Genomic DNA, 12,737 nt, shown 5'->3' with positions numbered 1-12,737 from the left:
CTTTCTTTCTGTAGAGGCAATTTGCATATTCAATTTCCCAGAGGAGCATTGCATGGCCTGTAAGTCTCCTTACACTGACATGTCACTCTACACAAGAAAAGATGTTACCGCTTATAACAAAAATAATATATCTTATCACAGAAATCTGCTTTGAAGACACTTCTTTCCCTCTCCCTGACCCCTAAACTTACTATCTACTCTGAAATAAATGCTCAAATCCATCTTGCTCAGACAAGATAGGCTGCCAGCTCACTGTGGTGACATATCACAGCGTATTGTACTCTTAGAGAGGGGAGAATTGAGGAGGAAAGAAAAGCAGAGTGAGGAATCAGGCAGAGGGAGACACAGAAAGATCAAGCTCAACTTTCTAACGAATCTTTTACCTCCCCCCACAGCTGGATTCATATCTACACTGACCACTCTCAAGGTAACATTTCCTCTATGCTACTGCATCTTTCTGTGTGCTAAAAAGGAATGAAGATCAGGAATCCCTTTCTGTGTGCTGAGCTCTGAAGCCCTGGAAGAGATCACCGCAGCTCATCTCCATCCACCAACTCAGAGTGGATTGTAAATTAGAGATAGAGCAAGCAGAGGGGAAAACTGGTGAGAATGAAGAATACAGGTCATATCATGGCCAGAAGCAATGTTATTCCTCATGTACATACACGCATTATGAAAAGTTCCTTGAAAGTACGATTACCCTTCAAGCTTAAAGCAACAGTTAATTTTCCACCTGTTTTATTAAAAATTTTATGCAAGCCCAATAAACAAAAATAGACTATAAGATTATAGTCAGAACAAGAGAGTACAAAGAAATTACTCAGCTGAGACAGAACATAACAATTAAACTCAGCTATAAGACGCAATTACCGTGACTGTTGTGAAAAGAGATAATTAAAACATGCATTCCAGCAGAGATGATAACCTTTCATACGCTTCGAATCCAGATGGAGCAACCTTACTAAAACTGCTATAACAGATAAAGTCGTCATTTTAAAAGCAATTCACTCATAAATTATTAGAGATGTTAAGCTGCATTCACGCATTAACGTATTTTAAGCGACTTCAACTTGATGCTCAGATGGCAGCTGCCAGTTCTATTCTCTTGCAAATTCAATCTAATGTGTTATAGATTCACTGTAACTGAACACACAAGAGTAAAAATCTTAGTCCACTAGGTGGCACTGTGTAATCATGTTACAGCAGTCTGCGGTCACATTGGCGCTTTGGCTGTCCTTTTTTGGCCATGGAGGAGAACAACAAAACGGAAGGAAATAAAATGTAGCCAAGTGACGGTTACATGTATTAGCAGTAGTAACTAATCAGCATACTGTACTTAAAGAGGAGTTGCTAGCAGGATTTTGGACTCTTAAAGGGGTTATCCAGGGCTATATATTTTCTAAGAACTAACTGGCAGGTAGTTGCTAACTACCTGCGTGTTATGCCCAGCGCTGAACACTGCAGCCACATTCCAGTCACAAATCGTTCCTGACAGCGATTCAGCGGCTTTCGCTGACGTCATGTCGACAGAGTAGCGGCTTCTCATCCATTCTGCTCTATGACGGGGCGTGACTGCTGACATCATAATGATTGACAGCTGGCTCCCCGCTGCCTAACTGTGGGGAACTGGCAGTCAGTCAGCATGAAGTCAGCAGTTACGTCCAGCCGACAGAGCAGCCTGAAAGAAGAAGAGCTGCTCTTTAGACGTGAAGCAGCTGAATAACACTCAGGAGAACAGGCAGGTAACTGCCTCTGTTAGCAACTGCCTGCCAGTTAGATTTGAGGCCCATAGTAAAAAAAAATAATAGTCCTGGACAATCCTTTTACCTAAACACACGGCTGTAATGGCGCTCTGAAGATCATTAAAATGAGATCTTTTTTTTTAATAAATCCATTTTGTCATTCTTCTGTAATCAGCCGTGAAAGTTTTATGCTAATGAGGCACCAGTGCACCGCGGCTGGACCTTGCACTTGGTCTTCTCCTGCCAGTCTGGATATTATTAGCCTGGTAATAGGAAAGACGATGATCCAGCTCCACAGACTCCAATAGTAAAAACAAATGTCTTTTATTTAGAATTTTTTAAAAATATCCAAATGGCGATAATGTAACTCCAGCTGGTAGAAAAACAATGCTAGAAGGGAAACAGCGGGGCACCAAGGAGGGGTGCGCTACCAGACGCGTTTCGAGCAAAGACCGCTCTTAAACTTGGTATGAATAAGTGTCAGACTTAAGGGGAGGATCCCTTCTTATGCTGGCACTAATCAAGAAAAGAAAAGGTGCTGCAAGATTGCAAAGAAAGAAAAAAAATTTTTTTGTAAGAGTGGTGAATTAAAAAGCAACGGGAATTTTTTAAAAACAAGAATGAGACACCAAGTCAGTAATGTAACATGAACTCTTTTCTATAATTTAAGCCTGAGGGAATTCTAGTATCCAGTACAAAAATCCAAAACGCCTCCCTATTTCTGAGGGTATTTTGTCTGTCTCCGCCACGAATGTGGCGGGGAACATGTTCTATAGCATAAGCTAATAGGTCTTTAGTGCATTTATTATGACAATTGATAAAATGTCTGGAAGCACCAAACATACTACGATTAGATTGATGGGAAATATCATAGAAATGTTCCCTCAGGCGTACTTTAAATTTCCTAGTAGTTGATCCGATATATTTTAGATTACAAATAGTGCACGCAATCATGTAAATAACATAATCAGTGTTACATTTCAGAAACCCTTTTATTGGATATACCTTGGAATTATTTTTATCCGTAAATGTTAATTTTTTTGATGAAACCAGACATGATTTGCAGTTCGTAAAACCGCACTTATGGTAGCCACTAGTTGATAGCCAGTTACCAGTCGTTTTGATGGGTTTTCCTCTGTATAAACTTGGAGAGATTTTGTTGCCTATTGTTGGTGCTCTACGTGGAACTACCCTAATCCCGTCCTTTAATATTGCATCCATGACTGAATCCTCTCTCAGAATATCTATGTTGCGTTTTACTATATTAGATATTGCAGAAAAATGAATATTGTAGGTGATAACTAATGTTGGAATATTAGAGCTGGTGTTGTTGTGGTGGTTCCCTTTAGTAATGAGATTGCTTCTAGATTTACTATCTACTATTTTTCTTGCTCTATCTAAGGTCCATTTTGGATAATTTCTACATGATAGTCTAGAATTAATGGTGGTACATTCTTTTGAGAAGGAAATGGAATCACTACAATTCCTCCTAGCTCTAGTAATTTCTCCTACTGGAATGGCTTTTAGAACATGGGGTGGATGAAAACTGGGCGCATGCAAAATTGTATTCCCTGATGTGGGTTTCCTGAATGTTTTAGAAGTAACTTCATTGGTATATCCAATAAAAGGGTTTCTGAATTGTAACACTGATTATGTTATTTACATGATTGAGTGCACTACACTGTGTTCCAAATTATTATGCAAATAATATTTTCTCAGATTTTCCCAAATTACCTATATGAATTGCAGTCATTGTAATTTTCCAGTCAAATAACTATTAGAGTACAATTGAAAGGTTTTTGTACAAACTGCCTATGATAACAGTATATTTTTTAAAAAATAAAAAACTCAAACTGCACTCAAAATGCATGTTCCAAATTATTATGCACAGCAGAGTTTTCAACCTTTTCATTTTAATAAAGAACCAAAAAATGGTAATTTTTGAAATTCTAAGCATTAGCAGGTTATTACAAAGTGAAATCAAACAGTTTTCAACTCAAAACTTTATTCTAGGTGATGTTACATTTGCACATAGGACCGCTTGTTCGAAAGGAGCTTCTGAACTCTCTCGTCCATTGAATTTGTCAGGTTTTGGATGGTTTCTGCTTCAATTGTTTTGCATGAGGACAGAATACCCTCCCAGAGCTGTTGCTCAGATGTGAACTGCCTCCCGCCATCATAGACACTCCTTTTGATGATGCTCCAGAGGTTCTCAATGGGGTTGAGGTCAGGGGAGCATGGGTGCCACACCATAAGTTTGTCCCCTTTTATGCCCATAGCAGCCAGAGATGCAGATGTGTTATGTGCAGCATGAGACGGGGCATTATCATGCATGAAAATAATCTTGCTGCGGAATGCACGGTTCTTCTTCTTGAACCATGGAAGGAAGTGCTGTTTGAGAAACTCAACGTACATTATGGAGTTCATCTTTACCCCTTCAGGTATCCTAAAAGGGCCGACAATCTCTCTCCCCATGATTCCAGCCCAAAACATTACTCCACCTCCTCCTTGCTAGCGCCGTAGCCGTGTTTGCATGGGGTGTCCATCAACCAGCCATCCTCCACTCCATCCATCTGGACCATCGAGATCATTTCATGCATGATAATGCCCCGTCTCATACTGTGTGGGAGATATAGGAGGCAAGTTTGCCAACTGCCTAGAAATTCCAGGACATTTCATAAAAGTAGGGCACTTTTTTGGCTTGTCCATAAAAAAAATTAAGGTGTCAGTGATTATTTTCCAAAGCTGAAGAAACTTACATAAATTATTTTGACTGTAATTATCACTATTTCATTGTTTACCGTGAATGTAGCTTATGTCTACATATAAGACATGTATCACTGATAATCATAATGATTTATTATGGTTTTCCAATGTTTCCGTAAAAAATATTGTCTGTCCTTGATTTTTTATGAGCTGTACAGTTAATATAAAAAGTCCAGTTGGCTACTCTGATGGGAGGACATCATACTGTGTGTGGGACTGTGGAGGCCATTATACTATGTGGGGAGCGGTCAGGGGCTATAACACTTTATACATGAAGTCATGGTTGACACCATACTGTGTGGGTGGCTTCTGGGGCCAGAATACATTGTGAGGGCCATCATACTGTGTGGAGGGGCTATGTGAGCCATCATATTGTATATACGGAGCTGTGGGGGCCTCAACAGTGTGTGGAAGGGATATGGGTCCATCATACCGTGGGAGGGGCTGTGTGGATCATCATTCTGTGTGGAAGTGATGTGGGGACCCTATTATTGTGTGGGGGAGGTGTTGGGGCCATCATACTCTATGGGAGGCTGTGGAGAGCCATCATATTGTATATACAGAGCTGTAGGGTCATCACACTGTGTGAGGGCCATCAAACTATATAGAGCCTTTCAGGTGTCATCATTCTTTGTGGGAGGATGCAGGGTCCATCATGCTAAATGGTGAGCTGTGGCAGCCATTATACTGTGTGAGGCAGTTACGGAAACTTCATACTGTGTGGGGGGTTATCATACTGTGTGGGGGCAAACTGTGAGTAACTGTCATACAGTGTGAGGGGGCTGTGGATTGGCATGATACTGTCTGGGGGGACTGTGGTTGGGCATAATTCTGTGTAGGGAGCCATGAAAGAGGTATTGTAGGTGAAAACACTAAGGCGCTTCAACAGGGACAAAATTACTGTGTAAATGTCCAATACATGTCCTTCTCCCTGTCTTTAAAAGGTGGGAGGAATACCCTTTTGTGGCTGCACTTATGCTCCACGACCCTGCACTCTTCACCAAGTATATTTTCGTAGATTGTATGTATTTCTATGTATGCCTTCGCATTCATATGTAATAATAATGAACACATGTACATATCCCATCCATGAAGCCACCTGTACATATCCCATCCATGAGGCAACCTCTAAATAAACAATGCCTGTCGTTGTCACCATAGCACCTGAGAATATCACTTTAGGGACATAATTGTATGGAGAATCATGCATCCGTGATATATGGAATGGTCCCAATTTATCATTGCCTCGGCGCCTTTTTTTTGTCTTGTTTTTGTGTTTTGCGCCTTTTTTTGTTTGCACCTAATTCATTATTCTATTAGCACCTTTTTTAAGTCTGTTTTATATTTGCTTGTCTGTTTGAGTTTTTTCCACTTTGTAGGTGGGGTTTAGCAATTCCAGGTGTTTTGCCTGATTCTCCAATTTTTTAAAAGTCAGAAAATTTAACGCAGCTCCATTCCAGTCCTGCCATGGTGTACCTTTTGTGCCATTTTGTGAAATCTGACTTTTGGTTCCAAAAAGTCACAAAAACAGTTCAAGACAGAAAAAGATCAATTTTGACTTTGCGTTAAATTCACATATCGAGTACGCTATTTTGAAGAATCTACTAAAAACGACAACTAATACCACAAGACAAAAAAGGAAAGTGGCTTTAAAAAACACAAATGATGAATTGGGGTCTATTGTTTATCTACAAGACTTACTTGTTGTTGGAGGTTTGGTACTGGGGGCATCGATCACCGTAGGGCTGCTCACATCTTTTAATAAGCCATTAACGCTGGCTGATTGGCCACAAGCAGAAATTGCTCTTGGTGGTCTTTTTCCCGGCACTTTTACTGTTGTTCTCAGTAGAATTATTTCCTTGCCGTGTGTGCTATGCAAATAATCCTGCAAATATATATGCAATAAAATAAATTAATTTTCATAGTTAACACTTTGTTAAATATAGAAGGAAAACAACAAACAGACATTTGAATTAGTTTGCATTTGCACAATGGCTGGGATTTGTAGTTTCTGTTAGGGTATATGCACATGACATCTTTTTCGGGCAGATTTCGCCTAGAACCTGCCTGTAAAAGTGAAACTTTAAAAATAATGAACATATGTACTGCAATGTCAAAATAACTTGCTGTGCATATGTTCCGTCTTTTGTCACTTTTAACCGCTTCGAAAAGGAGCTAAGCAGCTTAAAAAAGTGAGCAGTCCACTCTTCTGGCGGTTCCGCTTGGAAGCCGCCGCTATGTTATATATAGAACGTAAAACAAAAGCCGCCGTAACAGACATCCAAAAAGACATCAGAAAATAGACTTCAGAAAAACACCACTGGTGTTTTCCAGGAGCATCATCCTATAGCAAAAACAATGTGGGTATGCTGGCATTTAAAAGACATCGTGTGCACAGAAACTTAGGAAGAGTTTATTAGGGTTTTTACTTCATTCAGTTGTTTTAAAACAATTTTTGTCTCAAGAAAAGTATTAAATAAAATAGGCATTCCTAGATACAGTAAATACAGCACATCTAAAATATTTGTGTTTTATCTGTGTTACATCTATACATTACGGACTTATCCTTTTTTATTTCTATTCCAGGGATTTGTCAAATTTCTAAAGGATGCATGAAGAGGCAGAAGAAATACACCCAGTTATAGCATGAATCCATCAACAGGGCAAAGGCTAAAAAGAGAATACATGTTAGGCCGGGGGCAGCTCTGAAGCCTCACCAATGTTTCTCACAGGTTTAGATGTGCCGAGAAAAGTGCTGCAAAGGTCTTATAAATATGGTATTCGGAGTGAACTCTGTGTTTTTCAATGTATTTACACTCTGTATTTTTCAATGTATTTACACCCAAAAATTGGTGTAAATTCATAAATTTGGCATGATGTAGTTAAACTCTTTGGAAAAAACTGCATAATGTCAGATACTTTAAAGCACCATCAATCTAAGTTCCCTGCCTTGTATTTACCAGCCATCGTCTTCATTTTTTACCACTCCGCTCGGTCTTCTGCAGGTTGTGTTGTGACACTGAAGGGTCACAACTCAATGTAAGGCTATTAGAGGTAGAACAAGGCCAGAACAAGGCTCTCATAGACTTAGGCCCACTTCAGACGTCCGTGTTTCCGGTACATGTGGAGTCCGCTACTCTGGAGTACCAAATTACCGGGTTAGTAATGATGGTGTCTGATAGACACCTCTCCATTACTAACACCAGAGCTTGATGTCAGCTGTGTTTTTGGACATTTCACAGCTGACATCAACCATAAACCCTGTTTGCCACCACACCAGGGCAATCGGGAAGAGCGAAGGCGAAGTGCCAGAATTAGATCATCTCATGTGATGCTCCACTTCTGGTGCAGCAGTGGGCTGGTATTTTTAAACTGGGAAGGGCCCAATAACCATGGACCTTCCCATCCTGATAACATCAGCTCTCAGCTGTCTGCTTTACCTTTGCTGGCTACTAAAAATGGGGGAACTGCCATATCATTTTTCTCATTTATTAGGTTAATACATGCACGGTAAGCTATACAAGCAAGGCACTAATTATATATCTCATGGATATCTATCTATTTATCTATCTATCTACCAATCAAAACTATCATCTATTTACCTCATATCTAACTATTTATTTCTATCTTTGCACATCTTTAACCCCTTTCTGACGTGGGGTGTAATAATACATATCTGCGCCCTGGGCCTATTGGACCAGATGCGTATTATTACGTAGAGGCTGTGCGGGCGCGATTGCCGCCGGGTGTCAGCTGATTCTCACAGCTGACACCTGGTGCTATGTGCTAGGAGCAGTCCGGCACCGCTCCCTTCACATTAACCCCAAAATGCTGCGGTCAAAGTTGATCCCAGCATTCCGGGAGCAAGAGAAGGTAAGCGCCGCTGACTTACCTGCTCACCAGCGTCCTGTGCTGTCTGTGCTTGGTCTCGGTGATTGTCATGGTGACCCGATGTCGTTATGACAACATCCGGGTCACCAAACACCAGGAAGTTACTTTGATCATGTGCAGTGCGCGATCAAAGTAACTTCTGCATGCAGGCTGAGAGCCTGTATAGCATAGAGATGCTCCTGCATCTCTATGCTATACAAGTGATCAGCCTGCAAAAAATGAAAGTCCCATAGTGGGACAAAGTGAAAAGTTAATAAAGTGTTAGAAAGTGAAAAAAAAATTAAACAATTTGTAAAAATATAAAAAAAAGAATAAAATAATCCCCCAAAAAATAAAAATATACTGTACCCATAGATAAATATTATGAAAAAAAAAACAAAAAAAAAATAAAAGTACACATATTTGGCATCATCGCATCCGGAACAACCTGACTTATAAAACTGTCCTACCAGTTTACCCCTTTAGTGAACACGGTAAGAAAATAAAATAAAAAACTATGTAAAAAACGATGCTTTATCATCATACTGCCAAACAAAAAATGGAATAAAACACGATCAAAAAGACAAATGTAAATAAAAATTGTATCGCTGAAAACGTCATATCGTCATATCGTCTCGCAAAACTCAAGGCGACATACAGCTCCAATAGCCGAAAAATAAAAAAGTTATAGCTCTCAGAATAAAGTGATACAAAAAAAAATATTTTTTCTATAAAATAGTTTTTATTATGTAAAAGCTCCAAAATATTAAAAAACAATATAAATGTTGTACCGCTGTAAATGTACTGACCCGAAGAATAAAGCTACCTTATCAATTTTACCACATTCGGAATGGCATAAAAAAAACAAAAAAAAACAATTCCTGAATTATTGTTTTTGTTTATTCTGCCTCACAAAAATCGGAATAGAAAGCGATCAAAAAATGTCATGCTCCCGAAAATGGTAGCAATAAAAACATCAACTCATCCTGCAAAAAACAAGCCAGCACATGACTCTGTCGGCCGAAATATGGAAAAATTATAGCTCTCAAAATATGGCGATGCAAAAACTAGTCTTTGCAAAAAAATCATAAAAACCCCATATGAATCTGGCATCGCTTTAATCACACCGACCTGAAGAATAAAGTCGTCTAATCATTTATACCGCACGAGGAACGGCGTAAAAAATAAACTCTAGGGTTAGGGTTGTGTTAGGCTTTGGGTTGTGCTAGGGTTAGAGTTAGGATTGTGCTAGGGTTAGATTTAGGGTTGTGCTACGGTTAGGATTGTGCTAGGGTTAGGATTGTGCTAGGGTTAGGGTTGTGCTAGGATTAGGGTTGTGCTAGGGTGAGGATTGTGCTTGGTTAGGGTTATGCTAGGGTTAGGGTTAGGCTAGGGTTAGGGTTGTGGTAGGGTTAGGGTTGTGTTGGGCTTGGAATTTTTTCAAAAGTAAAGAAAAAAAAATGATGACTAGTGTTGAGCTCAAGTGCTCGCTACTTGAGTTTGCATTGGGTGCTCAGGTATGCATCAAGTATCGCGGGTGCTCGAGTGACATGCTCGAATCTCATATACTTTGCGGGCTAAAAAACTTTGCGGGGATTGCCTGCCATGCACGAGTGATCCCCGCATGTTTTTTTGGGTGTCTAGCATGCGACATGTGAAACATGCAGGGCGGGGACTCGAGCATGTCACTCGAGCACCCACGATACATGGTGCATACCTGAGTACCCGATGCAAACTCAAGTAGAAAGCACTTGCGCTCAAAACTAATGACAACTTATTCAATATGATGGGCTAATGTTATCAAATTCTGTGTTGTACCTCTGAGTTCAAAATTTTCACTATACCCCTTGATAAAATCCTCAGGTAACTTATCTAGGTGTGTGGTGAGCACCTTGAACCCCCAGGTGCTTCACAGAAGTTTATAATATGGAGCCGTGAAAAGAAAACAAACTTTTTCCACAAAAATGATCTTTTAGACCCAAATTTTTTATTTTCACAAGGGTAAGAGGAGAAAATGGAACCCAAACACTGTTATGCAATTTCTCCTGAGTTCACTAATACCCCATATGTGGGGAAAATACACTGTTTTGGCGCACGGCAGGATTCAGAAGGGAAGGAGCACTGTGTGACTTTTTGAACGCAAAATTGGCTGGAATCGAGAACGAATGTCATGTTGCGTTTGGAGAGCCCCCGATGCGCCTAAATAGTGGAAACCCCCACAAGTGACCCCATTTTGGAAACTACACCCCTCAAGGGGTCTAGTTTCCAAAATGGTGTCACTTGTGGGGGGGTTCCACTGTTTAGGCACATCAGGGGCTCCCCAAACGCACCATGACATCCACTAATTATTCAAGCAAATTTTACATTTAAAAAGTCAAATGGTACTCCTTCCCTTCCAAACCCTGCCATGTGCCCAAACAGTGGTTTTCCCTCACATATGGGGTATATGCGTGCTGAGAAGGAATTGCACAACAAATTTTAGGGTCCATTTTTTCCTAATACCCTTGCGAAAATAAAAAGTTGTGGTCTAAAATAACATTTTTGTGAAAAAAGTTAAATGTTCATTTTTTTCTTCCACATTGCAAAAATTCCTGTGAGGCACCTGAAGGGTTAATAAACTTCTTGAATGTGGTTTTGAGCACTTTGAGGGGTACAGTTTTTAGAATGGTGTCACTTTTGGGTATTTTCTGTCATAAAGGCCCCTCAAAGTCACTTCAAATATGATGTGGTCCCTAAAAAAATGTTTTTGTAAATTTTCTTGGAAAAATTAGAAATCACTGGTCAACTTTTAACCCTTATAACTTCCTAACAAAAAAAAAATTGGGTTCTAAAATTGTGCTGACGTAAAGTAGACATGTGGGAAATGTTATTTATTAACTATTTTGTGTGACATATCTCTCTGATGTAAGGGCATGAAAATTCAAAGCTTGAAAATTGCGAAATTTTCAAAATTTTCGCTAGATTTCCAATTTTTTTCACAAATAAATGCAAGTCATATCGAAGAAATTTTACCACTATTATTAAGTACAATATGTCACGAAAAAACAGTCTCAGAATCAGGGAGATCCGTTGAAGCATTCCAGAGTAATTACCTCATAAAGTGACAGAGGTCAGAATTGTAAAAATTGGCCCGGTCATTAACGTGCAAACCACCCTCGGGGTTAAAGGGGTTAACACCTAAAAATCTGTAATTTCTATTCTGCGTTCTATTCTGGCACATGTCATAAGGACGGCACACGGACGGCCAAAAACAATCCACACGGACAGTAAAAATGGACCGTTTCATGTGTACGTTTTTTTTAAGCTGAGTTGTGAAGGAGGCCTTCCATTGAGAGTTAGTGATCATCACCTCTGATTTCTAGTCAGTCAGAAGTTGTGGTCACAAGATAGCGGCGCGGGACCGGAGCAGTGCCGGGAAGAGCTGAAGGCAGTGACTGAAATGTACAATACTAGAGTCAGACAACTTAGATTAGTGCCACCACTCCAAATACTTAAAAAAAACGCTGGGGTTTTGCTTTAAGGGGCTTCTCCATACAGAGCTGAACAGTCTGCTACTTTAGGTCACCGTGGTACCAGTAGAATACAGAGATAGAAGTGATGACACATTTTGTTTTTATCATTAACAATTTAGTGAATATTGTTATAAAAAAAATCATGGCATAAAAAATTGCAAAAGTTGCCACTATAATGTCTCATGTCAGCAGTTGCAACATTTTGGCCACACATTTCTACACAATATAGGAAGGTGTTGCCTTTTTTGTGTTCACAGCAATGTGGGACTTTTCTCTATGAAGGTGACCTTACTGTTTTTAGAATAGTAGAATTGCATTCATGCAGAAAAACAGTAGGTGGCAGTATTGTCAAATTCCTAGGGTAGGAAAACTATGGGTAAAAAGGAGGCATTGTGTGTAGGTGATTGAACATCTTAAAGGGGTTGTCCACTAGTCTGACAATCCTTCTCAATCCCTAAGTTTCCCCCTTGTAAAATAATAACACCTATATTCACCTATGGTGCCGGCGCCATTCCAGCGGGGTCCGCACTGGCTCTCCTGGGGATTTTGTGACATTGTTATGTTACGCGATCCCTGTGGCCGCTTCACTCTACCAGCCTTCGGATGCCTCTTTTGCTGCTCTCTCACTTACTCTGAATATTTGTGGTTTATCCAAAGGAGGAGATAGTTAAGTCAGCACTGCTTGGCTGCAGGGAACGCGTGACATAACAATGTGACATGATCCCTTGCAGAGCCAGTGCCAATACCGCTGGAACAATGCCAGAACAAGAAGTGAGTATATAGTGGCTTGCGAAAGTATTTACCTCCTTGGCTTTTTTCGTGTTTTGCTACCTCACAACCTGGAATT

At 40.0% G+C, this 12,737-nt stretch overlaps 1 protein-coding gene across 3 annotated transcripts in view; it reads right to left on the bottom strand.

The window, feature by feature from the left end:
- Positions 1 to 12,737, bottom strand: part of AGAP2 (ArfGAP with GTPase domain, ankyrin repeat and PH domain 2) — a 404,081-nt gene that overhangs the window by 29,991 nt on the left and 361,353 nt on the right. For all 3 annotated transcript variants that reach the window (XM_073663273.1, XM_073663271.1, XM_073663272.1), the window contains exon 11: positions 6,210 to 6,393. In XM_073663273.1, coding sequence (XP_073519374.1) covers positions 6,210 to 6,393 — 184 coding nt within the window. The remainder of the gene's footprint in view (positions 1 to 6,209; positions 6,394 to 12,737) is intronic.

This window comes from Phyllobates terribilis, unplaced genomic scaffold (assembly GCF_046119375.1).
Source record: "Phyllobates terribilis strain yellow unplaced genomic scaffold, ASM4611937v1 Scaffold_2__4_contigs__length_985480577, whole genome shotgun sequence".
NCBI classification, from domain to species: Eukaryota; Metazoa; Chordata; class Amphibia; order Anura; family Dendrobatidae; genus Phyllobates; species Phyllobates terribilis.
Note: the sequence above shows the minus strand (reverse complement) of the source record. Positions and strands in the feature narration are given on the sequence as shown.